The sequence below is a fragment of the Phyllostomus hastatus genome, unplaced genomic scaffold (assembly GCF_019186645.2).
Source record: "Phyllostomus hastatus isolate PE091 unplaced genomic scaffold, TTU_PhHast_1.1 phas_contig_948, whole genome shotgun sequence".
Classification (NCBI taxonomy): Eukaryota; Metazoa; Chordata; class Mammalia; order Chiroptera; family Phyllostomidae; genus Phyllostomus; species Phyllostomus hastatus.
In genome coordinates, this window is record NW_025333993.1 from 10308066 (window position 1) to 10333816 (window position 25751).

Consider the following 25751-nt stretch of genomic DNA (forward strand, 5'->3'; position numbering starts at 1 on the left):
CGAGGAGGAAGCGGAAGTCTACAAAACGCAAGTCACTTTCGGGCAAACCGACACCAAACTGTCAGCGAGAAGCTGGAGACGCCCAACCAACCGCTGAATCTGAGCTGGGGCTGCCGCCGGGAGAGACATGCTCGTTAGGTGCACAGGGGCGGGGTGCGGGGGGGAGGACCAGCAGCCACACAGAAGGCTCCAAGGCGGATTCGGGGGCATCAGGGTCCATGGAGGTGCGCTCTGCTCTGTCAGAGCCACGGGTGCCGTGGGATGACGTCCTACCAGCAAAAGGAGTAGCATCTTCGGTAGCAAAAGGGTCGGAAGGTACAGCAGCCATAGCCATAGCCCAAGCCATAGCCGCAGCCCAGGCCTCCGTAGCCACAGCCATAGCCAGAGCCATAGCCACAGCCGTAGCCACAGCCATAGCCAGAGCCATAGCCACAGCCGTAGCCACAGCCATAGCCGCAGCCCAGGCCTCCGTAGCCACAGCCGTAGCCGCAGCCGCAGGAGTTCCCGTAGTAGTTGCAACACATGTCGGCAGAGGGTGAGGTTTAGGTGTGGCTACAGAAGGTGCTTCTGAAGTCGACTGTCCCCTGTGACCCTGGAAGCTTTATATACGGACCAGAGGGCCGGGAAATGTTGTTTATCTGGTGACTCATGGCACAGATGCTTGTCCACAGCCCTGTGCGTGCCGGTCGCGCCTGTCGGCTGACGGTGACAGGGCTTGGCGTCCGTCCAGGAGCTGCAGCATCTGCTCTGGACGAACCCACCATCACCGCCTCTGGTTTCGTTGGGGACCGTGTCTGTCTTTTGTCACCTGGGCATTGTCTTGAGCCAGTCGCAAAACTAGAGGAAGAGTTCCCGAACCACCCACCCATCTGGGCGGGGGTCCAAAGCTCGGTTCTGGGCATTGGGCTCCGGGGAGGGCAGGGGAGCCTCTGTCAGAACGCGGCCGTGAAAACGGGCTCGGCCGACCTCTCCGCCTGGCTCGCTCATTGCCGGCGAGTCTGTGGCCGGCGTCATGGGCACGCAGGGCTGCCCCGCACGGGAACGCCCCCGCGTGTTGAGGTTACGGAGCCCCTGCGAGTCCCGGTGCTCAGAAGTGGGGTGCTGTCGTCACAAAGTGTCTCACCCCCAGCGCCACTCCTGGGTGAATGTTTATCAACGCTGGGTGGTCGCTCAGCTCAGCCCCGAGAACCGACACAGACAGAACATTCCACAATAACCCTGTTGCACACTCTGTCAGTCACAGATTTCCCCAGTTATTTCATCTGTTTGACGTGAATAAAAATGTGAAAGTCGGCTAACTTATAAGAACTGATGAACTAAAAGGTTAGGAAACTCCCCAAAAGTCTCCCAGCGGACACGCGGCCCAGGTCCAGCGTCGGCCCCTCTGTGCGATGCGGCCTGGAGCCCCCCTTCTGACCCCCGGGGGCTGAGCACCTGCCGAGGCCGGGAGCTTGCTGTTCCCTGTGGGGACCCCGTCCCCCGGGAGATCACCGGGTCCAAGTCCCCGTGTGTGGCGGAGTCTCCCGTCACTCCTGGCGTGGCTGTGGGTCCGAGATGAAACTCACTTCGGCGTGTTGCTGACCAGCCAGGTCCGTCAGGAAGGGCTGATGGCACCTGTCACCCTCCCCCCCCGTCACCCAGGGCCGTCTGCCTTTGGGGGCCACCCCCCGGGACTGGGCCCCCTCCTCCCTGCATCGGACGGGCACGCTGGGACACCCAGGTCCTCCGAGAGGACACCTCTCACCAGAGGCCGCGGAGGACAGGAGGCAGCTGGTGTAGGCGACCACAGCAGGAGCGGCTCAGAGCAGCGGCCTGTGACCACCCCACAGCCCCAGGGGACCCGGGGTCTCAGCCCAGCCTGACCGGGGCCCCCGCCCCGAACCTCCCGACATCACACCCACGGCGTCCGAGGGACGTGAGGAAACGGCTTCGGTGTGAACTTCGACCTGGGCCGCCGGGTCTGCAGGTCGGCCCCTGACACCGCAGCAGGCACAACTGTACCAAACAAGGAATCGGTTTTTTTAACTGGAGTTCACACTTGCTCATTCGAGTGTCGGACGCCAACCCCGCGCACAGCCACAAAAGTCACATCTTTTCCTCGACGTTGGAGGCGAGTTGAGTTGCAGGCCTGTCCCCGGCTGAGGGGGCGGGGACTGTACTTGGCCGTGTGTCCTCAGGGGTCACCGTGGCCTGCCCACACCTGTGCTTTTGCTCCTCACGCCGAACTGGTGAAGGCGGTTCCTCCCAGACAAGCTGCCGTGGCGACAGGTTTCGGCACAGAGGCATTTCCTGAAATGCACGCCCCCCCCGGCCCCCCCCCGCCCCCCCTGGGGAGACAGCGATTCCCTTCTGGTGTGATGGACCAGCTCTCTCCCATCCTGCCTCCTGAAGCGAGAAGTTTGTCTCTTTCCCGGGAAGGTTCCAGGCCCTTCCCTCTACTTCCCTGCAGTCCCGGCCTGGCCTCCGTGTCCCCCCTGCACCCCGTGTGTGCAACGATGGCGCAGGGACCGTCCGATCTTTGCGGCGAGTGTGGCTTCGCCCTCCCCGCACGCGTCAGAAGCAGATGAAACTCTGAGGTCCCTGTTCACGGCACACAAGGAAACGTCCTCTGTTGGGAGCGGACTGAAGGTTTGTGGATGGGACCGCCCACTCACCTAATTTATAAAAATTGCTTCCATTTCTGCGAGAGCAGCAATCAGTCTGCCCATCCTCCTCTGCCCTTCCTCTGCTCGAGACGGCAGTTTCCTTCAGGATTCCTGGGATCCTGGGAACACGACATGTGTTTAACCTGGGTGGTTAAACTTTGACTCCAGTTTTTGGAGACTTTTCACGCCCCGCACGAAGACCAGGTTTCTGAAACCAAAACACCCCCCGGGGCTGCATCCCCCGCCCCCCTGCCCCCCCCAGATGCGGGTGCACGAGCGTCCCCGGGTCTGCGCTCTCCTGGGCCCCGCATCCCCACCGTCATCCCCATCGGGCGGCAGAGCTCACGTGCATTCCCGAACGATTTTCGGTGATCCCCGAAAACCACCTGGGAACAGGTGGCCCTGCCTGGGTCTGGGCACAGCCGGCAGGAACGCGCCTCATGAGGGGGTCGTCCTGGTCTCGGGGGGGTGTGTCACCCATCAGGAGGGCACCTGGGTGGGGCGCTGTGTCAGGACCATCCCCTCCCTCCGTGTCTGTGCAGCGCGTCCAGAGAGACGCCGCTCACCCGCCGCACTAGTCTCCCCGACACCGACCCCCGGCCCTGCAGGTCTCCCCTGGGCACCCACCCCGCGTGCCCCACGTTCCTGGTGCTGAGAAGAGGCGCAGACCCGTCCAATAGCACCTCTCGGGGCGCTCCCCCTTCTCCCCTCCCCCCCCACCATGGGCATCTGAGGTCTGGAGGGTCCTCCCTGCATGGAACCCTGGGGTGCTCTGTCCCCTCTCACTGTCGGTGGCATCACCCACCCCAGACTCCCCGGCCAGTCCCCAGGTCACTCCGACACCTCCCTCGGAGCCCCCGCCCCCACCCGCCCACGTGTCCACTGTTAGCGTGTCCTCTGGGCAGCCTTCCCTGGGTGTTGGACTCCGAGTGTGGGTGCAGGGGTGCGGGAGGGTGAGGGTGCGGTCAGAGAGGGCAGGGAGAGGCCGGGAGACCGGGGTCAAGGGGCACCGACCTGAAGGATGAGCCCTGAGTGGAATGGATGAATGGAACCTTCCTCAGAGACAAGACCGGTGTTTTCGGAGACGTTATCGGAGCTCCTTCCAGGCCGACCGTGTCCAGCCCAGTGTCCGCGGTTCTCGGCTTCCTGTCGCCGACGGTGTCCGAGTCACAGCTCTGCCCTCCCGCGTGTTTGCCGGTCTGGCGGCTTTTAGCGCCGGCCCCACAGCGCCAAGGATCCGCTGGCTGGAAAGTGGCCTTTGTCATCTTTCTTCCAATCCCGTGAAAGTTGCTTTTGGCGTGTGGCCAAGTTGCTTGTGTCTTTCTTGGTCTTTCTCCAACTTTGTGGGTCTCGTGCAGCCATTCGCACCGGTTTGCCCAGCCACGGAAGCGTTCGCCCTCTGGGGTCTGACTCCCCGCGGGTCTCCTCACCCCGGCAGGTGGAGCTCTGGCGTCGCCCGGCGTCGCCCGGCCTCGCGCAGCCTCCAGGGATCGCGTCGCTTGCAGGGAGCAGGTGTTACTCCCGGTGCACTTGGCTGCGCGCGAGTGTCTTGGTTCCGGTGACGCGGGCACCAGAGGGCCACTCAGCGACCGTCAGAGCTCTTTCCTGCGTCAGCTTGTTTCTCCTCCTCCTGACGCAGAAACCGCAGCCGCTCTCTGGAATTCGGTCTCCGCCGTTCAGCACAGTGTTGACGCGGTGCTGCCCGTCCTCGGGCCCGAGAGCGTCACAGGCAGAAGCTAGCCTGGTAGACTGGAGGGCGCCCACGGGCCCGTGGGCGGCTTCCTCTCCTGGAAGCACCTGCTGTGGCCCCGCCCGCAGCGGTTCTCCGTCTGTTTCGTCCCGTTCCACCGGCCGGGAGGGGGGTCCCGCACCCCGCTCCTCTGACAGAACTCCTGTGAGTGTCTCTGCTCTGCGCGTTTGAAAAGAATGAAATAGCTTTCTACTATTTTTAATAAAAAGTCAGATTGCATTGTAAGTAAAAGAAAGCAAGTTGAATAATAACATACACAATGCTCACATTTTTATTAAAGTTGTGTAATATTTGGCATTTATTGATACACTATTATAACATAATTGATGTCTTCAATGGTGATGGAATGTAATTCTTAGAGCAAGAGGAGGATATTAAAAATAGTTATTTTAATACATAATTGCCTGTAAATATTCGGCCCGTTCTGTCTTTCTGCACACCTGGGGCTCAGGTGTTCCAGGGGCGTGGACCGGAGCCGGAGTCCCTGCGCTGGCGGGGCGGCCAGCACGCCGCGAGGTGAGGGCGCGGCCCGGAGAGGGGCGCCGGGCAGTCCCCCCTCCCGTCCCTGTCCCGGAGAGATGTCCTGTGTTCCCGCGGACCGCCAGTGCCGGCTCTCGCGCCCTTCGCCGGTCCGGGGAGCACCCTCACATTCTCCAGCAGCAGAACAAGCCCAGCGCAGGGGTCCCACTGCCCCCTCGTCCGAAGTTCTCTCCCCGCCGGGGGTCGGACACGTCTGGGAGCGGCCGGCGGTGCACGGCAGCGCTGTCTCAGACACTCACTCGCCTGCCGCACCGGCGCAGAAGGCCGAGGCTCGGCGTGGTGGGGGGCCGGGTCTGCTCCCCGAGGGGCTTCCTGGGGGCCCGGACGTGACTCTGCTCCATGCACGGACTGGTGTGAAAACCACAGCACTGGGCACTAAGTTCGTTCTGCGCCTGCACAAGTGCCTGGACTTATCACTCGGACAACGTGCAGGCTCCCCATCACAGCACTCCTCCGAGCGTCCCTCGGAGACGCCTGCTCTGCAGACGCCCGTGGCTCCCAGGCGCCCGCTGCCCGTGCCAGAAGCCGCTCCTTTTCTGAAAACGGACCAGCGCCCCACGCTCTTACTCGTCCGCCCTCCCCACCTCCGTGGCGCCCAACTGCGTCCTCTGCACAACCGGTCCAGAGCCTTCCGTGGCCAGCTCTGTCCATCTGTTAGGTTTTGGCCTCACGTCCCCTGCGGGCCGAGGTTCGTAGGCGTTGCCCTGTCATTGTTGATCGCGTCACCTTCACACTCAAGTACCCGTGTGCAGAGGGAGTCCACGGGTCTCCCGTGGGCTCTGGCAGCCACACGCCTTTCACGAGGTCTTCCCCCTCCCCACGGCCGCAGGAACCCAGGGGCGCAGGCCAGAGAGGCCCGTGCCGAGCAGCGGGGCCCCTCCTCTGTGCTCCGGCCCGCCGGGACGCCTCCCCTTGACCGTCGCCCCCAGGCCTCTTGTCCGCGGCCTCCTGCTGCCTCTGCCCGTTTCTGTCCCCAGCTCTGGCTCCTTCTTTCACGGAGAGGGGAGAACCCATCAGGGGGGCTCCACCGACTCCCTTCCCACGCCCTCACCGACACTTGCACCTGCCCGTGGCCCTGCGTCTCGTCCCCGGGGCAGCCGCAGCCGCAGCCCGCCTGCCCCTCGGCGGCGGCCCTGTCTCCGTAGCGCCTTGCCGGATGGATGGCCCCTCTGCCTCCTGCCTTTTCAGCTTCTTCTTCCAGAGACACGTTCCCTTTTACCTGTAAACACGCTCGCGTCTTCTGATACGAGAAAGGCCGACTAAACGCCCAGCCAATCTCAGCTGGCTTCTTCTCCGTTCCTTCCACACCTGAGGCTTAAGTAGTTTTCTCTGGTGCCTCCCGTTCCCTCTCCAGTCCATTCCGGCCCGTCTCCTGCTGCCACTGTCACTGTCACCCCAGGGTGTTCTCACGCGAGTCACCGCCACGCTCGGCCACCCGTCCCCTTGACCGTCCCGTCTGTCCTCTTTGTGGTGTGGCGTTCGGCACTTGCGACCGCGGCCGTCCTCGGCTTCTGTGGCTCGCCTGCCCCGACGGCGCGGTCCCGCTGCGCGGGGCTCCTCACACCGTCCGGAAGGCCGTCTTCCCCGGGAGGCCGGGGCGCTGGGCTCGCTGGCCCCGTCTCCTCGCACGGGACCCAGTCTCATCGGCGGCACGGGAGTTCCTTCTCGGCACGGCCCCAGCAGCGGTGTCTGGTGCCGTTTCCAAGTTCCCTTTCTCTGCCAACAGCCGTTGTATCCGGTTTTCCTGCCCAGTGTCTGCTGACAGTGATGCGGCTTCTCGGGTGTCCCCGTCTGTGGGCCGCTCCCACGTCCGTGTTGGTGCCCCCGCCCCCGCCTGCCACCCGGGGACCGAGTCACCGGCTGGTTCCAGCCGGGCCCCCACAGCCCCGGAGCAGGGCCTTCCTGTCTGCCCGCCACCCTGTCCACCCGGCCGTCAGCAGGCCCAGCGGCCTCTCAGTTGTCCCCTGAGGGCCCCGCCCTCAGCTTCCGCAGGCTTTCCAGCTGTTTATCCCAGGCAGGCCGACCCCCCAGGGTGTGTTAATTCATCAGCTCACACACCCTGGATGAACCGGGCCCGTCCCCCAGAGGGAAGTCAGGCATAACCCCTGTCCCCAAAGGGCTCCCAGCCTCGCGAGTCCGAGTCCGAGACAGGCGGGCCGCGCTGCAGGGAAGCGCTCTGAGGCCGTGACCCCCAGGCCTCACGGGCACGTCGGGGGCGACTCATCCCGGGAGAGGGGATGGCTTGGTTGTCAGGGCGACGACGAGGGAGCCAGGTGAGAGCGAGGGGGGCCGCTCCGGGGGAGAGAACTGCGCATGGACAGGCGCGGAGAGGCGAGGCCACGGGGGCTTTCTGGATACACACACACACACACACACACACACACACACACACACATACATAGTCCTGAATTCCTTAAATGTCCTGTCTTGCCTTGTTTGTTTCTGTACTTTTGGCAGCGAAATTTTTACAACAGAGGTCTGGCTTCTAAATGGATAAATTACTTAACTAATAAAATCATATATATATATGGTGTGTACTATACAATAAAATTATACAGAGAGAAACTGTATACAGGGGGTGACAGAAGCAGGTTTGCAGTTGTCCAGTAGGAAACAATACAATACTTAGTACGTAATCACACCAGCACGAACTGCTTTGAGGACGCACCGCCGTAAACCCACCTTTGCCCCACCCTGCGCCCACGACCATGACGATGATGACGGTGCAGCAGCTAAAACACCGACACGTGGGCGGGCGTGGATTTCCACGTGGGTGTTTTCCACCGGATCCTGTGCGGCACCATGGGTGGTTGGCGTGAATCAGCTCTAGTCGTGATACACTTCCCATCTCATTCAGTCACGGCAAGGCCAAGGCCTCTGTCCGAACTGGCAGCTCCCTTCTCCCCGTCCCCCCGGCTCCGGGCCGCCGGGTCTCATCCGTGGGGCCGGCTCTCCTGCGTCCGTGACGCTGAGCTGCTCCACGGCCACACTCAGTCTCTTCCTCCTGGGTCCTCTGGGCGCCGTGCTCCGACTCATCGGCGGAAGGCTGCAAAACCACGGTGTCTCGCGGCTGCGAAGCTGCTCAGCCTGGTGTTTACGCATGCCCAGAGGATGTGCCCTCGTTGGAAGGTGATTGTGGGTGAATTAAGAAGACTATCTGGCAGCTGCCCCAGTCTGACTCTTCCCAAGTGGTTGGTGGAGTAAGTTCCAAGATACGCTGTGATCCCAGCAGGTCCGAGGAAGTCTGCTGGGGGGATCCCAACTGTGTCACTTCTTCACGTTTCGGGGAGGAGGAAGGGCCATCTGTGGTGGTGGGAACATGGAACAAAATGAAGGAAAGTGAATCCAGGACCACACACAGCCGGGTGGACTTGACTTTGAACCATCGCCCTCTGTTTGTGTGACTCGGGACCGGCTGCTCGACCTCTTGGCGCCCCCACTGTTGGGCATGCCGAGTGGGGCGTGTCTGTCTCTCAGGGTTCTGTGACACGGCAGTGAGATGAGACACAGCAGAGTGCCTGATAAAGGTCCGTCCCCACACAGGCCTGGACCCTGAGAGGGGGGAGGGTGGGGTGTAACAACTCCGGGGCCGGCAGAGCAGTGATACTCCGCGTGTCTGACGTGCCCGTGATCAGCCGTCACGGCTGTGCCAACAGAGAGACGAGCTGGCGCGGGCACAGCATTTGGTGACATGCATAAAAAGCTATGTTATGGGTTTTACGTTATGTTAGTAAACAAATAATGTGCCTAAGTGTCTGATGTCACACACGTCCTGCTTCTCAGGTGAAAACACCGCATTTTTGTGCCAGAAGGAGCTTCCTTGTGACCGAGGGCACTGGAGGTCACGGCAGGCTGACAGGCTCCCGTGACGAATTCCAGCCGAGCCTGGGGGTGCGGCAGCCTCCGGAGGGGAAGCTGTTTGCAAGAAGGAACTCCACCACTACACGTGACATGTTAAAGGGACTCATCTAGGAAAAGGAGATCAACACTATGAACGGCAAAATGACAACACACTCACAACTATCAACCAAAGAACCTAAAAACCAAAACCAAACTAAGCAAACTAGTAGAACAGGAATAGAATCACAGGAATGGAGATCACATGGAGGGTTATCCGTGGGGAGGGGAGGGGGAGAATGGGGGGAAAGGTCCAGGGAACAAGAGACATAACTGGTCGGTACAAAATAGACAGGGGGAGGGTGAGAACACTATGGGAAATGGGGAAGCCAAAGAACTCACATGCACGACCCACGGATGTGCACTAGGTGGGGGAATGCTGGTGGGGGGAGGGGTGCAGGGCGGAGGGGAATAAAGGGGGGAAAAAGAATGGGACAACTGTAATAGCATAATCAATAAAATGTACTTGGAAAAGAAATTAATAGAAATAGACTAGAATAAAATTATTGGACAAATATGTAATAATTATACTTATCTTCATCCTGGGCATCTATTTTTGTGTTAGTTATTCGTAACATTGTAAGAAATGTTTTTCATTTTCATTTTTTAATATATTTATTGATATTAGTGCCTCCCAGTCGCCCCACCCGGTCCCACGCCCCGAGTGTTGGCGGGACGGCTTCCTGCTGAGGCCGCGTCGGACCGACGCCACGGACACGAAGACGCTCGCGGCGGACGTGGTCTGTCTTCTCTCAGGGTCAGAGAGCACCTGGGAAGGCGCTGTCGGTGCGTCAGACAGTCAGACAGCAGTGTGATGTTTTGTTCCCGGACCAGCGTAGAATAGACCACACATTGTGGAAGGGCCGAAGGCTGCCTGGAAGAAGTGGCGTCTGCAGGTTGAGGAGGGGCGTGGGAGAGCGCCGGACAGGGAAGGTGGGTCTCTCCGGGCGTGTTTGTGAGTCTCCGTCTGCGTGTGGGCGTCTCTCTGTGGGTCTGTGGGTCTCTGTGTGTGTGCGTGTGTTACAGAAGCGGGGGGAGCCAGGGCGCTAGGAGGAAGCGATGGGAGAGGAACAGACGCTTCATGAGCCACAATAACCGGAAAACGTTCCATGCGGAAAACGAAATGATCCCGAGACAGAGAGAGAGGCTCAATGTTGAAATGACCACATGTTACATCTCGAGTCACGGTGGAGCTGAAATTTAATGTGTCCAGCCTGTTTTCTAGGACGTGAATGTTTTCATTTCGCACACAAGGGCCGCGGCTGCTCGTCACGACGGAGTAGATGACACCGTCCACCCCCTAGACGCGCCTCGAGGTGCATGGCCCTGCCCTGCAAGAGGCCTTTCTGAATCGTCAGGTTCAATGAACTCTGCTACCAACCTGCCCCACGCGTACTGGGACGCTGTCTCGGGGGGCAGCTGCCCGAGCCCCGGAAACAGGATCCCGCGGAGGCTTCTCCAGCGGCCGCCCCTTAACCCCACCCACCCGGACCCTCCCACCTCCGCGTTTCCCGCCCCCGTGCGCCCTGCTAGGGCTCCGCCTCCCCGGGTCTCCGCGCGGTGTTGTGTCTTCATCGTCCTCAGGTCCCCCATCCTCTGGACCCTCCCCAAACCCAAACATCACGCGGATGACCCAGCACGTGGACACGCAACGCCCAGATGCTCCAGCAGTAAACCGACAGAAGACCACGCCCTACCCACGCCCCAGGGACAGACCGACGGCGCCCACGGACCGCGGTCCCTGGAGTCTCATTCCCCAGTTCGCTGTCGGACGCGAGCTCCTCGGTGGAATCCGGGGCACCTGCTGTGGCCGGCCCCGCCCGTCCGGACCCCTTCCGTGTGTCCCTTCTGCCCCGAGCACCCCCAGCGCCCTTCGGTGCTCCGCGCTGGAGTCGCCACGGCCCGCATCGCGGACCCGGGTGGGCATCTGCGCCGCACCTCGGTTTCCCCCTCGGGCTCGCCTCCGCCCTGTCCGAGGACAGCCTCCCGCGGAGTGGGGCCTGGAGCGGGGCTTGCCCACGGGGCCTTGGGGGAGGGGGAGCGAGGCGAGAGGACAGCCTGTGCAGGCAGCGGGGCAGGTGCAAGCGGGCGGCTGAGGTCTGGCTCTCCTCACCCCGGAGGAGCCCAGGGGTCCGCAGGGCGCCCAGGGGGGGCCCCTTTAGGTGGGGGTGGGGCGGGGTGGGGCTTTGTCCCCCCACCCCGGCTCTGCATCGGTTGGTGTAAGACAGCCCAAGTTCCTCCAAAACTGAAGACCAACCTCGGACGCCACGCATAACAGACATTTGTCGAGGGAGTGGGCGTGAGAATGACCGAACGCAAAGCCGTCGTGGTTCCCTCGTGTCCTGTTCCCTTGGGGTGCAGGGCGGACGTCGGGGCTCATCAGAGGTGTCCCTTCTCCATCCGTCTGTGACAGCTCACCGGTCTGCGCGCGGGTCCCGGGCCGGCAGCCCAGACCCCGAGGGCCACAGTGACTCCGCGGCTCAGCCGCCTGCGGACGGGGCCTCCAGCCCAGGTTCCCTCTCGGCGCGCCCCCCTGCGGCTCAGGGGCGCGTGGGCAGCCTGGGCCGCGGAAGACGCCCTTCACCTGGCACGTGGGGCGTGTCCTCCGTGGCCCGAGGCCTCCACGACGCGCCACCTTGCTGATGCCCTGGGTCCCGCGTGTCTTTCTGGAGAGCACTCGCACCCGTTCAGCGCTTGGTGGGCGTCAGGGCTGCAGGGGCCACCCTGCCGACCCCTTCACTGTCCTGTCCTTTGTGCCCGGGTGACAACCCTGTCAGGTGGGCGCTGTGACTAAGCCCCGTCCCCATCATTTACTTGTGACACTTTATGTGGCTTAGATCACTGAAATCACGTAGTAATTTTTCTGTGCGGCCTCGGACCACCGGGGATTTCCCGCGGCAGTACAAGGCCTGATGCTGAACACCGTGTTTCATTACGGCAAAGGGTTTGGTGTTGCCCGAGCACTTCGTTTGACTGTTCCTCCGCTGTACACGTAGGTTGTGTTTCATTCTTGTTTTCCTTATTGTAGGAGCTACTGAGATAAGTGCCTCTGGGCGGCACTTTTATCATCATTTGGTATCTGATCCTCAGGGAGAGTTATAATTATTACATGTATTGTGCATTCCGAAGTCTTTTTTTTTCTTTCTAGGAATGATTCCTGACTTTTGCTGCGTACTCCCTGGCAGCTGTCACCGACATTAATGGTACGACAAGTGTCCGCAGGACAAAAGGACACCTCCTTCCCCGATGGGGTCCCGCCTGGCCCCGAGGTCCGAGGAGACAGCCTTCCGCGCGTGCGCAGAACACACCGCGGGGTGCAGTCGAGGACGAGGGCACGGGGCGTGGCCTGCGGTGTGTGAACGCAGACGCCGTGCAGCCAGGCCTTATTCTCCCGTCACTGCAAGGATCGACGGCAGAAGATGCTCTTGTCAGAGTCCTCGACAGCAGCTGGAGGCGTGGCGACAGGGGACACGTTGGTAAATGCAGTCCCGCCGTGGCCGGAGAAAACTGTGATCCACCGCTTTGCACCCACCCAAGGATACTTGCTAGAGAGCTCCCTGTTAAAACAGCATGAGCATCACGCCCAGAAACCCCGTGCCAGTTTCGCTTCCCTCGCTCAGCCTGGACGACCGAGCTGTCCCGCTGAGTCCTAGGTCATGTTTCGGGAGGGGCGCGGGGGACCGAGGAATCTGTGTTGTGGTGGGCGGGAAGCCCCGTGCCTTATAGCATCCGCTCCTACAGCAGTAGAATCCTGTGAAAATCGCTGTGCCTGTTATAGATTACTTTATTTTTTTAAAGGTTTTATTTATTTATTTTTAGAGAGAGGAAGGGAGGGAGAAAGAGAGAGAAACATCCATGGGTGGTTGCCTCTCCTGCGCCCCCTGCTGGGGACCTGGCCCGCAGCCCAGGTCTGTGCCCGGATGGGGAATCGAACCGGGTTTTGGTTCACAGGCCTGCGCTCAGTCCACTGAGCCGCACCAGCCAGGGCTGTTACAGATTATTGTTAAGAATATGAGGATAGCATTCAGAATACCCCAGTACTGTGGACTTCAGACCGATCTGTTCTGTGGTTGACAGCAAAGAGCTAAAGAAACCTCGGAATGAACCACGGCCTGCGTTGCTGGGGCCGCTCGCTTGGGCTCTTTTGCACCGTTGACGTGCAGACCATCCGTGTCTGCGGGGAGGGCGGGCGGGCGGGCGGCCAGGTGCTGAGGTGGAGTGAGGACCTTGGTTCCAGCGTTCGAGGCTTCTACGTCAGGACGTGCTGGGGAGGAAATCAAACAAACAAAACAGAAGGCAAAGTAGTTCGGATGGTTAGTTCATGGGGTTAAAAATAACAGAGAGGTGACGAACTTCACGCATTAATCAAAGACATCTAGTTGCAAAGAAAACACAGCCTTTAGCCCACCGGTGCATCGGAGGGGAAGCCGGTTGTGACAAGGGTGGGGCAGGCTGTGGTTGCCAGAGAAGCACAGGTGGGGGGGTCGGGGGGACCCAGTGGGAGGCCTGCACAGGTGACCTCGGATGCTGCTCAGTGGACGCACACAGGAAGTGGGCTGGGCAGTTACATTTTCCGGAATATAATGGGCACAGGGCCTGGCTCCAGCAATGTGTTGACAAGAAGCACTCCTTGCATAGCTAATGCTCCTGGGCTCGCAGAGGACCGACGGAAGGATCCGGAATCTCCCAGGCAGCCAGATCTCCCGAAGCCTCCTGGGAGAGCCTTGACCGCCCTGATGAACCTCTCGGATCCGAAGTCGGGCTCCTCAGCGGGGAGGCGGGTCACGGGTTGGGCTCAGTCGGGGCGCTGGGATCAGACTCGTTTGTCAGGGGCCAGCGCTGGCGAGTTCCTGCAGACCGGCTACAAAACACAAGCCGACCGGTGAGTAGGAAGCGATTGTCGCAGGGACTGAAACCCTTGAGTCTGCCTGACTGGTGAACCCTCCTTGCAGTGAACCTGCATGGAAATCCAACTGTAATCGGATCATTTTATCCATTCGCAGAGACGAAGCCCTGTCCTGGAGGGATGAAAACACCCACAGCCCATTTTACCACCACGTCCTCTCGCGTTATGCGGGGGATGAACCCATGGCCAGAGACCAGCCGACAGACTCACGGCGAGGCGGCGAAGGCTCACCCCATGCCTCCTCCTTCCCCCTAAGGAGGGCGAAGCCTTCCTTCCGTCCGCGGGCGAAGGGAGACTGGGGGTGGGAGATTTGTTTCTGCTACTTAAAAACATCCCCCAACGTACGTGTGATGCCGGATGGGTACTTGAATTATCGAAAGAATCACTGTGTCAGTTATATGACTTTCCAATCACTGTGTGGTACATCTGAGACTCACACGAGATAACATCGAATGCCAACTGTAATCGAACGATAAAATTATAAAAAACCCTTCACTGCCTCAACACTGTGGGAAGTTGAGTGTCCTCTACTAGGGCCCAAGATGCCCAGCCCATGAGTCACCTAACTCAGCTTCTATTAACTTCATGTGCTTTTAACTGCTGGCTGTCTCTACAGCTTGAGATTCCATTTAAAGTGCTGTGTTTGTGTACGTTTCTCTGTGAGAGTGCTGCCTCTAATTTCCAGCGATTTGACACACTGAAGGGCACATAACTTCCAGAACTTCGTGACAATGACGAAGACGTCATACTTCACTCTTCCAAATGTAGTATTTGTCCAATCAGTAATAATTCCAGCAAATAATTACTTTACGCATTGGGAGTGTGCTGCCAGTAGGTGTCAGTAGTGGTCACTTGCTTTCAAAATGAAAAAGGTAAATACAGTATATATTAAAAAAAAGCCAAATAGAAAGGAAAAATAGAACAACAACAACAACAACAACAAAACACAAGACAAAAAGTCCTCCAAAATAATGTACAAATTGAAAACATTATCTAGTCCGGATGTTACACGTTAATAATGGTGCAATTGGTAATAAAGTTACAATTCTTGTCAGCTGCGAGCCAAGCACTAGCGCCTGAAATGATGGGAAGGGAAATATTCAAATTTGAGGGGAACACATCTGATGCGTGATAACTTACCACACGACCATAAATTTAGAGAAAGCCATAGATGAAGTAAAAATACAGTTGGTGCTGCAGAAAAACAGTGCTGTTCTTAACCACTCTTTCCAGTAATTTGTAGGATATTGAGAAAAACAGCAAGCAGAAGTGAAACTTCTGGCCGAGAGGGAGGCGTAGGCAGATACACTTGCCTCCTTGCACAACCGAAAGAAGGACAACAACAATTTAAAAATGAAAAACAACCAGAACTTACAGAAAATCAAACTGTATGGAAGTCCGACAACCAAGGAGTTAAGGAAGAAACTTTCACCCAGATGGGTGGGAGGGCCGGAGACGGGCAGCGGGAGGACAGGACTCTTGGCAAGGCGGCCGCTGGCGGACCACATGGACTCACATTTGGGCGCAGATAAACCGGGAGGAACAACCAGGCAGCAAGACAGACCACACAGCCCAGGGCTCCAGCTCAGGGAGATAAACTCTCAAAAATGGACTGAAAACACCTGTGGGGGGTGAGGCAGTGGGAGAAACTCCCAGCCTCACAGGAGAGTTTGTTGGAGAGACCCACTGGGTCCTACAACACACAGACTCACCCACCCGGGAGCCAACAGCAGAAGGGCCCAATTTGACTGTGGGCAGCTGGGGCAGTGACTGAGAGCCGGCGGAGAGCCGAGCAAGTGGCAGTGTTCCCTCTCGGACCCCTCCCCCCCACACAGCGCCACAACACAGCCCTGTGGGCTGCCCTGCCCTGGTGAATGCCCAAAGCTCTGCCCCTTACAACATAATGGGTGTGCTGAGACAAAGAAGTATGGCCCAAATAAAGGGATAGATCAAAACTCCAGAAAAAAGTACAACTAAGTGACAAGGACATAGCCAACGTATCAGATGCATAGTTCAAAACACTGGTAATCAGGGTGCTCACAGAAATGATTGAGTATGGTCACAAAATAGAGAAAAAAGTGAAGGCTATGAAAGTTAAATAAAGGCAAGTGTACAGGGAACCAACAGTGAGAGGAAGGAAACTGGGACTCAAATAAACGGTTTGGAACAAAGAAAGAAATAAACATTCAATCAGAACAGAATTAAGAAACAAGAATTCAAACAAATGAGGAGAGGCTTAGGAACCTCTGGAACAACTTCAAATGTTCCAACATCCAAATCATAGGCATGCCAGAAGGAGAAGAGGAAGAGCAAAAAACTGAAAACTTATTGAAAACACAATGAAGGAGAACTTCCCCAATCTGGCAGAGGAAATAGACTTCCAGGAAGTCCAAGAAGCTCAGAGAATCCCGAAGAAGTTGGACTCAAGGAGGAACACACCAAGACACATCATCATTAAGTTACCCAAGATTAAAGATAAGGACAGACTCTTAAAAGCACTAAGGGGAAAGGAGAGAGTTACCTACAAAGGAGTTCCCATAAGACTGTCAGTTAATTTCTCAAAAGAAACCTTACAGTCAAGAAGAAGCTGAAAGAAGTATTCCAGGTCATGAAAGGCAAGGACCTACATCCAAGATCACTCTACCCAGCAAAGCTATCATTTAGAATAGAAGGGCAGATAAAGTGCTTCCCAGATAAGGTCAAGTTAAATGAGTTCTTCATCACCAAGCCCTTATTAAATGAAATGTCAAAGGAACTTACTAAGAAAAAGAAGACGGTAAGAAATATGAACAGTAAAATGACAACCAACTCACAACTATCAACAGCCAAACCTAAAATGAAACAAAAACAAAAACCAAACTAAGCAAACAACTAGAACAGGAACAGAATCACAGAAATGGAGATCACAGGGAGGGTTATCAGTAGGGAGGGGAGGGGGAGAATGGGAGGAAATGTACAGGGAATAAGAAGCACAGATGGCAGGTAGAAAACAGACACGGGGAGGGTAAGAACAGTGTAGGAAATGGAGAAGCCGAAGATCTCACATGTACAGCCCACGGACCTGAATGAAGGGCGGGGGTGTGTGTGGGAGGGGGTGCAGGGAACAGAGGGGGGAAATGGGACAACTCTAATAGCCTAATCAATAAAATGTATTTAGATAATAAAAAGAAAAGAAAAACAGCAAGCATAATCCATGTCTCAGAAGAAGCTCAATAACTAACAGATATTTTTAAGTGGTATTTATCAACCCATGATGATAAAACACCAGAGACTGGTTCACTAAAAACTTTATTGAAATATGTATTTTAATTAAGTCGTGAGCAGAAGAAAACATCCAGTATAAAACAATAAAACCAAGTCTGTTTTATTGCACATGACAATAACAGAAAGGCTGTTTTATTGTGTATGAAAATAACAGAAAATCTGTTTTATTGCATATAAAAATTTAAACTTCTCAATGTATAAAATGAAACATAGTCAGTGCTTTAAGTATGTTTATTATGTGACATTAACAATTAAAGGAATAAAATTAAAGGTATATTTATGAAATTCAAAAGTTAGGAGGCGGCCAAAAAGGCAATTACATGCAAAGAGGAAGTTACAAAATTAAAGCAAACAGCGAAATATTAGAATGTAGAAAGATAGTAGAGTCAATAAATAGATCAGTTGGTTGAAGAAATTAAAAAAAGATCTGGGGTGTAAATTGTGTGTGTGTACAAGAAATTAAATATAAGCAAGAAAATATAAAATGATTACAGAAGAGTTTTTCTCCCACATTGTAGGTCAACAACATTCAGGTTGCATGCCAAGAAGCTACAAACATCTCAATAAAAGTTGTGCTTTAACTCTATAAATATTTTAAGAGCTTTAAAAAGTTGTGCTTTGGAACTAGTTAGGGCCCCACTGCATATTTTAAGAGTTGTGCTTTAACTCTATAAATGTTTTAATATTTTGAGATGGGCAACTTAATTAGAACAGTAATTATGGAAGTAAATCAGAATATTTCCAACAAATATTTCAGAGGCATTGTTTTAGGTTGTCAAAGGTTAGATGGGCCAGTAGGGAAATACATTGTGTAAAGTTAACATTACGTTTGTACTTAGACTTAAAAACAATAGCACAAAAGACAACTAAACAGTTAATGCCCTCCTTTATAGCCACAAAATCCCCAAAGAAACCACCAGGAGATGAACGCACTTGAAGATAAATTGAAGTTTTTAGTGCCTTCTCACGAACGGTTAATTCTAACAAAGGTGCCGTGCTGTTTTCTTTTACATATTTTAGTACCTGCTGGGGACGTTCTAATGTGGAAGACTATACACTCTTTCAGATAGATATTGAGATAATTCTGGAACTAGTTAGGGCCCCACTGCATTTATAAATTAAAACCGGGAGGAATTATCATCATTTCTGCATGTTATCTTCTCACGTAATAAAGGAGACGTGAAACTCCACTCGTTCCAGCCTTCCGTGTCCTTCCGCGCGGTGCTCACCACGCGACCCCTGGCACCCGCGCTCCGCGCTCACTCCATCGCTGCGTGACACTGGCGTCGCAGTGCAATAGGCTGTTACCCGCCAATACTTTCGGAGAGGCTCCGGCGGCGTGTACAGAAGGGTCTTGAAGGGTATAATGTTTATTTTGCTACAGCCCGCCTCAGCGCAGTCTTTGTTGCTCTCCCGGTCTCTGCTGTGATGTGCTCGTGTGGCCAGGTGTGACCGCGCGGTGCGCCCTCCCGCGGCCGGGATGCGCCCTCCGCGGGCCCGCCCCCGCCCCCGCCCGCTCCCGTTCCAGGCGCGCCGGCCCTCGCCGCGGGAACCCGGTCTGCGGCGGTGCTGACGGTGGAGGCTGCCGTCGCCTCATCTCAGCGTCCCTCTGCAGCGCCTGTGCGTGGTTTTCACACTGACGACGACACGCAACAGCGAACTCGGATCGCAGCAGCCACTTCGGGAAACACAGAAACAGAGAATCGCTCGCTTTCCGTGGCTGAGTGTCCACAGAGTCACTTCATGGGAAAAGCATGTCTTTATCTTGCCAAAGTATTGTCACCGTCGGGATTGCCGGGAAAACGACCTAGAGATTTTGCGTCGGATATTTAACACAACCTCTGCCCATAAAAACCGTGTCGTGTCTCGAATAACTTCATCCCACAGAGACGCTCGCACCCTTCCCCGGTACATGGAACTCTCTGGTCGCGTTTACACGCCACTCCTCACACCACCGCCGTTCCTCCTCACGTCAGCCGTGAGCGGCTGGCGGTGCACACGCTTCTCGAGCACGAGCGGAGCTGCAGTTGGCGTTGTGGGTGGCGACGCGGAGACCCGACGGGAAGCCCGGGCCGTGTCGCCAGGCCGGACTCGGTGAGAACGTGGCGCGGCCCTCATCTCAGGTGTTGGCGGCGGCTCGTGCAGCGCGGAGAACATCGCGACCCTGCGCACAGTTGGTGTCACTGACGCTTCGCACGCCTTCCCGGGGTTGGCTGAATGTTCCCCGATGTGCCTTTCACTGACCCCGGGTGTCACTAGGAAATACCGAGGGGATCGGTTACGGAGAGTGTGAGGAGGGACCCGTGTGTCTTAGGTGTTGGTGTACAGGATACACCTGTCGATACATACAGTTACTCTGCACGTGTGCCTTTAAAGACACACACAAGTGTCACACACACACACACACAAATTATAGACACACCTACTTTCCACCAGCAAACACCTTTTAGGTCGCTCACGCTTAGGAAACGCGGACGCGCGTCAAACTCAGCAGCACAGCGCCCCCGGGAAGCGCCCGGACCGGGAGGAAGGCCGCGCCGAGAACCAGCCTGCACGCACGACCGGCCGTCCAGCGCCAGAGTCAGTTCTGCCGAGAACTAAAACGAGGCAGAAGGCCGTGTTTGTCTGGGCGTCGGGCGCCTCTCCCGAAACGAAAACGGGGACCGCGTGGCTGGCGAACACCAGCGGCCCTGCGCGCCCGCCGGGCGGCCCGCGCCCTGCACGCACCGTGGGGCGTGGGCCCATTTCTCAGCAAGATCGAGCGGCGAGTGTGGCTTCCGGGACGCCAAGGCAGGGAGCTCGGCCGCAGAGCTCGCGGCGGCCGTGAGTGCGGTTTTATTACTCAAGGCCTCCGTCCACTGTGAGGAATTCGGAGGCAGCAATAAAGAACTCGGGGACGAGTGGGTGTGAGGGCCTCCTGTCTGGTGGCCACAAGGGTAATGACCTAGTTTTCGTGCCAATCAGGTGTCAAACACAAGCAGGGCTGCTTGTTGGTCACGCCCGCGGCCCCGGGGTGTATAAAAGGCCCAGCTGCGGCCACATTGCCATCCTGCTCACAGACTCGCCTTGTCCTCCAACCCTCACCTCCCGGCACCATGAGCTGCTGCGGCAGCTACTACGGCAACTACTACGGGGGCCTGGGCTGCGGCTACGGCTGCTACCGAGGCCTGGGCTGCGGCTACGGCGGCTGGGGCTGCGGCCTCGGGGGCCTGGGCTGGGGCTACGGCGGGTGCGGGTACAGCTGCTACCGGCCCTGCTGCTACGGGAGGTTCTGGTCCTCCGGCTACTACTGAGCGGCCTTGCCCATGACCGGGGTCCCCTCGCTGACCCTCCCGGGACACGCCCCTCTGTCGGCACCTGGTTCGGATGCTGAAGTTATGGGCCAGCCCCAGGCCGCCGGGACCACCTGAGATTTCAGTACCCCGCACCGAACGGACAGTCACCGGAACTTGCAACTCCAGTGGGGTGGGGTGGGGGGGCATTTGGGCAACGACGCTCCTTGTGGATTCATACTTTGGCAGCACCCTCATTCCAGACTGTCCACGGAGATGTGGAAATCCGCGTCGCATTAAAATCTCTCCCCCAGCACTTTCGGTGTGTTCTTGGGTCCTGTCTCTGCCTCGAAGCTGGGCTTCCCGTCCCCGCAAGCGGCTTGGGCTTCCGTGTGTCCGTCCGCAGTGTGTCTGCATGCTTGCGGTTGGGCCATGCCTGGCGATGGTGGCATGGCTGTCACCCGGTGTCAGCCTGCGGGGGGGTTGGGGGGCAGTCCAGTTCTCCGAGCACTTTGTCGGCAGGGTGTCCGCCCAGCCGCTCCTGCTCTGGTCCGGTCTCTGGTCCTCAGAGGGACCTCTGTCCACGGCCCCGCGCTGTTAGTGCTCGCTGTGCAAGCTGTCCCGCTGCCGTTCCGGCTCCGGGCTCCGGGCAGGTCGCGCTCCGGTGCTGTCGGAAGCGGTGCTGTGACTGGGTCTCTTCTACTGCGGCCGCTCCTCTGGACTCAGCCACACCTGAGACGCTCAAACGGCCTTCGCCATTGGTGGCGATGGGTTGGCCAAGTTGCCGGCCCGGTTTACAGGAACCTGGGGCTTTGCGCTGTATGTCAGTGTGCGGCTCAGGAAGTCCTTACCTCCGGAGTCCACACAGACCCTTGCCAACTGCAGGCGTTGGCTCCTGGGAACGCCGCTCCCTTGGTTAGTGCTTCCCCCGATAGTCGGACCGATTGCACGTCCGTGACTCCGGGTGTGACTCTACTTAAAGGGCCCCAGTCCCGCCCGGGGCTCGTGCGTGAGCGTGTTTCTGTGTCCAGGCTTCACGGAGCCCCCGCGCCCGCCCCGCTGCTCTGTTCCCCCATCGGTTCCGCCTCCAGTTGCGTCACCACGCACTCACATAAAAACAGCACACACAGAACGGCGTCACTGGTGGCAGCATCCTGCCAAATGGAATTCTGTTGCCTCTTCCGGGAACTTCTTTCTCAGCCGTCAGGACAGGAGTTCTCACGAAATGCCTTAGCGGGAACGGCAGCTTCTGCAAGGCCCTCTGACCCACTTACGTATCAATTATGTGGGTTGCATCCTTAGCTCTGGATTCTAGAAACCGCACTGATCAAAGGCAGAAGCACATAACATTTGGAAAAACGGGGTGAAAAACCTCCGTGAGACGCCACATTTAATTTCTTTCCAGAACCTCAGATCATCATGAAAATAAAGTAGTCGTGTGTCTGCTGTGTCACTGCACACAGACACAGTGGGTGTCTTCCGAGGTCCACTCCTGGAACGGTGGGGGCAGCTTTCAGTGACAATGGTGGACAGGAGACAAGACAGGTCACCTGTAGTACAAGTTCAAGGGCCTGAGACCAGAAGTTCTGTAAATTTACAAAGTAAGTATGCAGTAGTCCACGTTGCAAAGCAACTCGTATTCCTAGACAGCTCGGGCTTGGCACCTGGGAAGAACCGTGCTGTGAACTGTGTCAGCCGGAGCCAAGCTCACTCAGCAGGGCTGTGCGTGGTGTCACCCTGGTGACAGTGCCTCCCAGGATGGACACCATCACTCACTTGTCCCGTCAGACCCCCGAGAATAACATGTCATCACGCGGGCCCGGAGTGCACTGAACACCGGAGGCAGAGACACAGAAAGTTCCCTGTGACCCAGATGGCCCTGCAGCTCAGACGGAAGGAGTTACTGTCTCAGTTACAGTCTCTGGGCTCACTCGTGAGGGAGGGTGAGGTACTGGGTGCAGTGCGCCTCCCAGGAGGGGCATCGCACCGAACCTCTCGCAGCCAGGGAGCGCTCCCTGCCTGAACTTAGCGTTAAAGAGAAGTCCGACCGGAGAGCATGCTGCTGCGGCCGGGTGGCTCCGGTGGCTCCGGTGGCCGGAGCATCCTCCCACACACCGAAAGGTGGGGGGTCCGATTCTGGGTCAGGGAACATGCCTAGGTTGCGGGTTCAATCCCTGGTCAGAATCAGACTGCATATGGGAGACAACCAACTCACTCCCTTCCACTCTCTAAAATCAATAAACATTTTTATTAAGATATACTTTTTATTGTTGTTCAGTTACAGTACTCCGCTTTTTCCCTCCCCCTCCCCTCCCCCCACTCCCGCAGTCAAGCCCCCCGTTGACCACGCCCATGAGCCCTCTACTCGCGTTCCTTTGCTTGACCCTTCCCCTTCTTCCCCGTTATCTCCCTCCTCTGCCCGCCCCCCGTCACTGTCAGCCTGTCCCCTATTTCAGTGTCTCTGCTTATATTTTGCTTGTTTCTTTGTTTTGTTGTTCAGGTTCCTGTTAAAGGTGAGATCATATGGTATTTGTCTCTCACTGCCTGGCTTGTTTCACTGAGCACAGTGCTCTCCAGCTCCATCCACGGTGTCACAAAGGGTAGGAGCGCCTTCTTTCTCTCTGCTGCATAGAATTCCATCGTGTGAATGTACCTCAGTTTTCTGATCCACTCACTTACTGATGGGCACCTAGGTTGTTTCTAGCACTTGGCTATTGTGAATTGTGCGGCTGTGAACATCGGGGTGCACAGGTTCTTTGGATTGGTGTTTTAGGGTTCTTAGGATACAATCCCAGCAGTGGAATTGCTGGGTCAAAAGGCAGATCCATTTTTAGTTTTCTGAGGAAACCCCATACTGCTTCCCACAGCGGCTGCACCAGTTTGCATTCCCACCAGCAGTGCACTGGGGTCCCCTTTCTCCATGTCCTCTCCAGCACTTGTTGTTTGTTGATGTGTTTATGATGGCCATTCTGACCGGTGTGAGGTGGTCTCTCACTGTGGGTTTCATTTGCATGTCTCTGATGGCCAGTGATGCTGAGCATCTTTTCATGTGACCATGGGCCCTCCATAGAAGTCCTAGACGAAAACATAGGCAGAAAAATTTCAGATATCCCATGAGAAAATATTTTCACCGATATGTCCCCTCGGTCAAGGGATATAAGGAAAGAATAAACAAATGGGATCTCATCAAATTAAAAACTTTCTGCATGGCTAAAGAAAACATCAGCAAAATGGAAAGGGAGCCAACCGTATGGGAAAACACATTTGCCAATGAAACCTCAGACAAGGGTTTGATCTCCAAAATATGCAAAGAACTCACACAACTCCACTCCAGGAAGAAAAACTCTCCAATTAAAAAGTGGGCAAAGGACTTAAACAGACCCTTCTCCAAGGAGGACACACAGAGGTCAGTCAACATATTGCAAAAAAATTACAAAGAAAAAAGGGAGGATTCAACTGTGTTGAGGCACAGTGTGTGTGTCAGGCTGAGCAGTCTGGGCGGCGTCTCCCTGCAGCCAATGGCTGGAGGCAGCTGGCCCAGGGAGTACCCACCCATCCCACAGCTTCCGGGAGGCTCGCTCCGAAACTGGACGTGGGGGTGGGCTGGGCGGCCGACTGTGGTCGTCGCGATCATCGGGGACAGTGGTGACCGTCGGGCAGGATTGCTACGAGTGCAGATATGAAAACGATGGGAGATGACTTGGAAGAATCACAGCCCGGTTTTGTAACCATTATCAGTCTAAAGATCGAATTTGCAGAACTGACCGTGTAAGAAAGACAGTAGTTTAATGGCCATAGGTTCTAATCATAAATATATTGCCGAAGGCTTTCATTGAACTCTCCTTAAGTCAAACATCAGTGAAGGATATTTTTACTTGGTAGAGAATATCGTATTCTTTTCAAAGTGCTTTATGCTCCCCTTTAACATTTACAACAGCTTTTTCTGAATTACAGTCATTTTCATTCTAGTTTCCTTGATGAATCGCTAGGTGAATGTCTCTGTGACAGATCACCCACTAGAAAGCCATGCAGGCTAGTGGGTCCCCTAGGAACTTCTGGGTGACAGCATTACATCGGTCGCCACCCACGACAGCGTCCTGCGGCATTCAGACAGGCGACGTTCCGAGCCCACCAGAGTGGATAGAAAAAGAAATGTTTGAAGCATTGATTTTAATTTCCTTTTAAAAAGAATCGTGTTTTTCACAGCCTGTGCTTCTCGTGTGAATGTGAAGGACTTTCCTCTGAAGCCACGCTCCCCCCGAAGGCCTTGACAGGGACGGTGTTCAGGGCGCGCCCTGCACTGCGCTCGGAAGTGCAGGTTCTTGAGCCAAAAGGAGTGGCTTTCAGCTCATCTCAGCCGCCAGCCAGCTGCCTGACCTTGAGCCAGTAACTAAGCGGGACTGTGGCAGTGCCGCAGGGAACGTTCACACGGATGAGCAGGAACTCTTCTGATAGAGGCTGCAGCGGCGTCTCCCCAGCAGGCTTCTCCCGCGGGACCTGCGGTGTCTGGGGAGTTGCTTCGACTTCGGCCTGTGGCTCCCTCGAAGGTTAAACGTGGGTGCGTGTGGCTCTCGGCCGAGAGGAAGAGCGTGCTGCCGTGCGAGGTGCGTCACGGCCGCTGCGATCTCGCACGGGACCCGTGTTTCGGGGAAGAATGGGCTCCGGTGTGTGTGTGTTCCTGGGATAAGGACCATAGCGCCCTTGGCTTAGGAGAGAGCGAGTGGCCGCAGGCCGTCACGGGGAGGGCGCAATTAGGGCAGACGCAGCCCACGCGGTGCAGCTGGAAGACTCTCTGAAGTCCTAGAGATTAACTATTTATGGGGTGTGACACTCAGAAACGCAAACAAGTGTGCGGATCATAAAAACACGGCAGCATCTCATGGACGGTAAATATCTTTCTAGGAATCCACATAAAGCACACAAACACGTCAGGTGCCTCTTCAATAACTGGTCACACGGACCAGGGGAAGGCACGGGTCACTGTCAGGAAATCAGGTGATCCACGCAAGTCTCAAGGAACTTGTCCTTGTGGATGACACTCACAGGTGGGGCTTCCCACGCCCACCCGAGCATTGAAATGTCTCTCTGTGCTGTCACACTCACGAAACCGACCCATGACATCAGGCCTCAGTCATCTCCCTGACACCATGAGCTACCACGGCAGCTACTACAGAGGCCCTGGCTATGGCTATGGTGGCTTCGGTGGCCTGGGCTATGGCTGTGGCTACAGAGGCTATGCGTGCGGCTGCTGGCGTCCGTGCTGCTATGGAAGGTACTGGTCCTCTGGCTTCTACTGAATGAGTCTGTGACCACCTCCTGAGTGTGCACCTGGACTTCTGCAAGGCCAGTGCACCTGGACCCACGCCCACCACCTGCAGGCTGCGTCTCCTGCCCGGATCACCCCACTGCTGTCTGACCACCTGGCTTCTGACACCCAGGGGAGGGAGGCTGGGGAACTGGATGCTGGTGACCGCTCA

The 25751-nt window shown here is 56.5% G+C and overlaps 3 protein-coding genes across 3 annotated transcripts; 2 read left to right on the forward strand and 1 right to left on the reverse strand.

Annotated features, from left to right (window-relative positions):
* Positions 1 to 269: 269 nt before the first annotated feature.
* LOC123827898 (keratin-associated protein 21-1-like) lies at positions 270 to 524 on the reverse strand. The gene has a single exon (XM_045852344.1). It carries the CDS (start codon positions 522 to 524, stop codon positions 270 to 272), a length of 255 nt encoding a protein of 84 aa, XP_045708300.1.
* Positions 525 to 20097: 19573 nt separating this feature from the next.
* LOC123827953 (keratin-associated protein 20-1-like) lies at positions 20098 to 20349 on the forward strand. Its single transcript, XM_045852394.1, has one exon. The coding sequence runs from the start codon at positions 20098 to 20100 to the stop codon at positions 20293 to 20295; it is 198 nt and encodes a 65-aa protein (XP_045708350.1). The 3' UTR covers positions 20296 to 20349.
* Positions 20350 to 25421: 5072 nt separating this feature from the next.
* LOC123827921 (keratin-associated protein 19-7-like) lies at positions 25422 to 25571 on the forward strand. Its single transcript, XM_045852369.1, has one exon. The coding sequence runs from the start codon at positions 25422 to 25424 to the stop codon at positions 25569 to 25571; it is 150 nt and encodes a 49-aa protein (XP_045708325.1).
* Positions 25572 to 25751: the final 180 nt, after the last annotated feature.

What these genes read in the sequence shown, in the direction of transcription:
- LOC123827953 (XM_045852394.1), top strand. Translation starts at nt 20,098, where the DNA reads ATGAGCTGCTGCGGCAGCTACTACGGCAACTACTACGGGGGCCTGGGC.
- LOC123827921 (XM_045852369.1), top strand. Translation starts at nt 25,422, where the DNA reads ATGAGCTACCACGGCAGCTACTACAGAGGCCCTGGCTATGGCTATGGT.
- LOC123827898 (XM_045852344.1), bottom strand. Translation starts at nt 524, where the DNA reads ATGTGTTGCAACTACTACGGGAACTCCTGCGGCTGCGGCTACGGCTGT.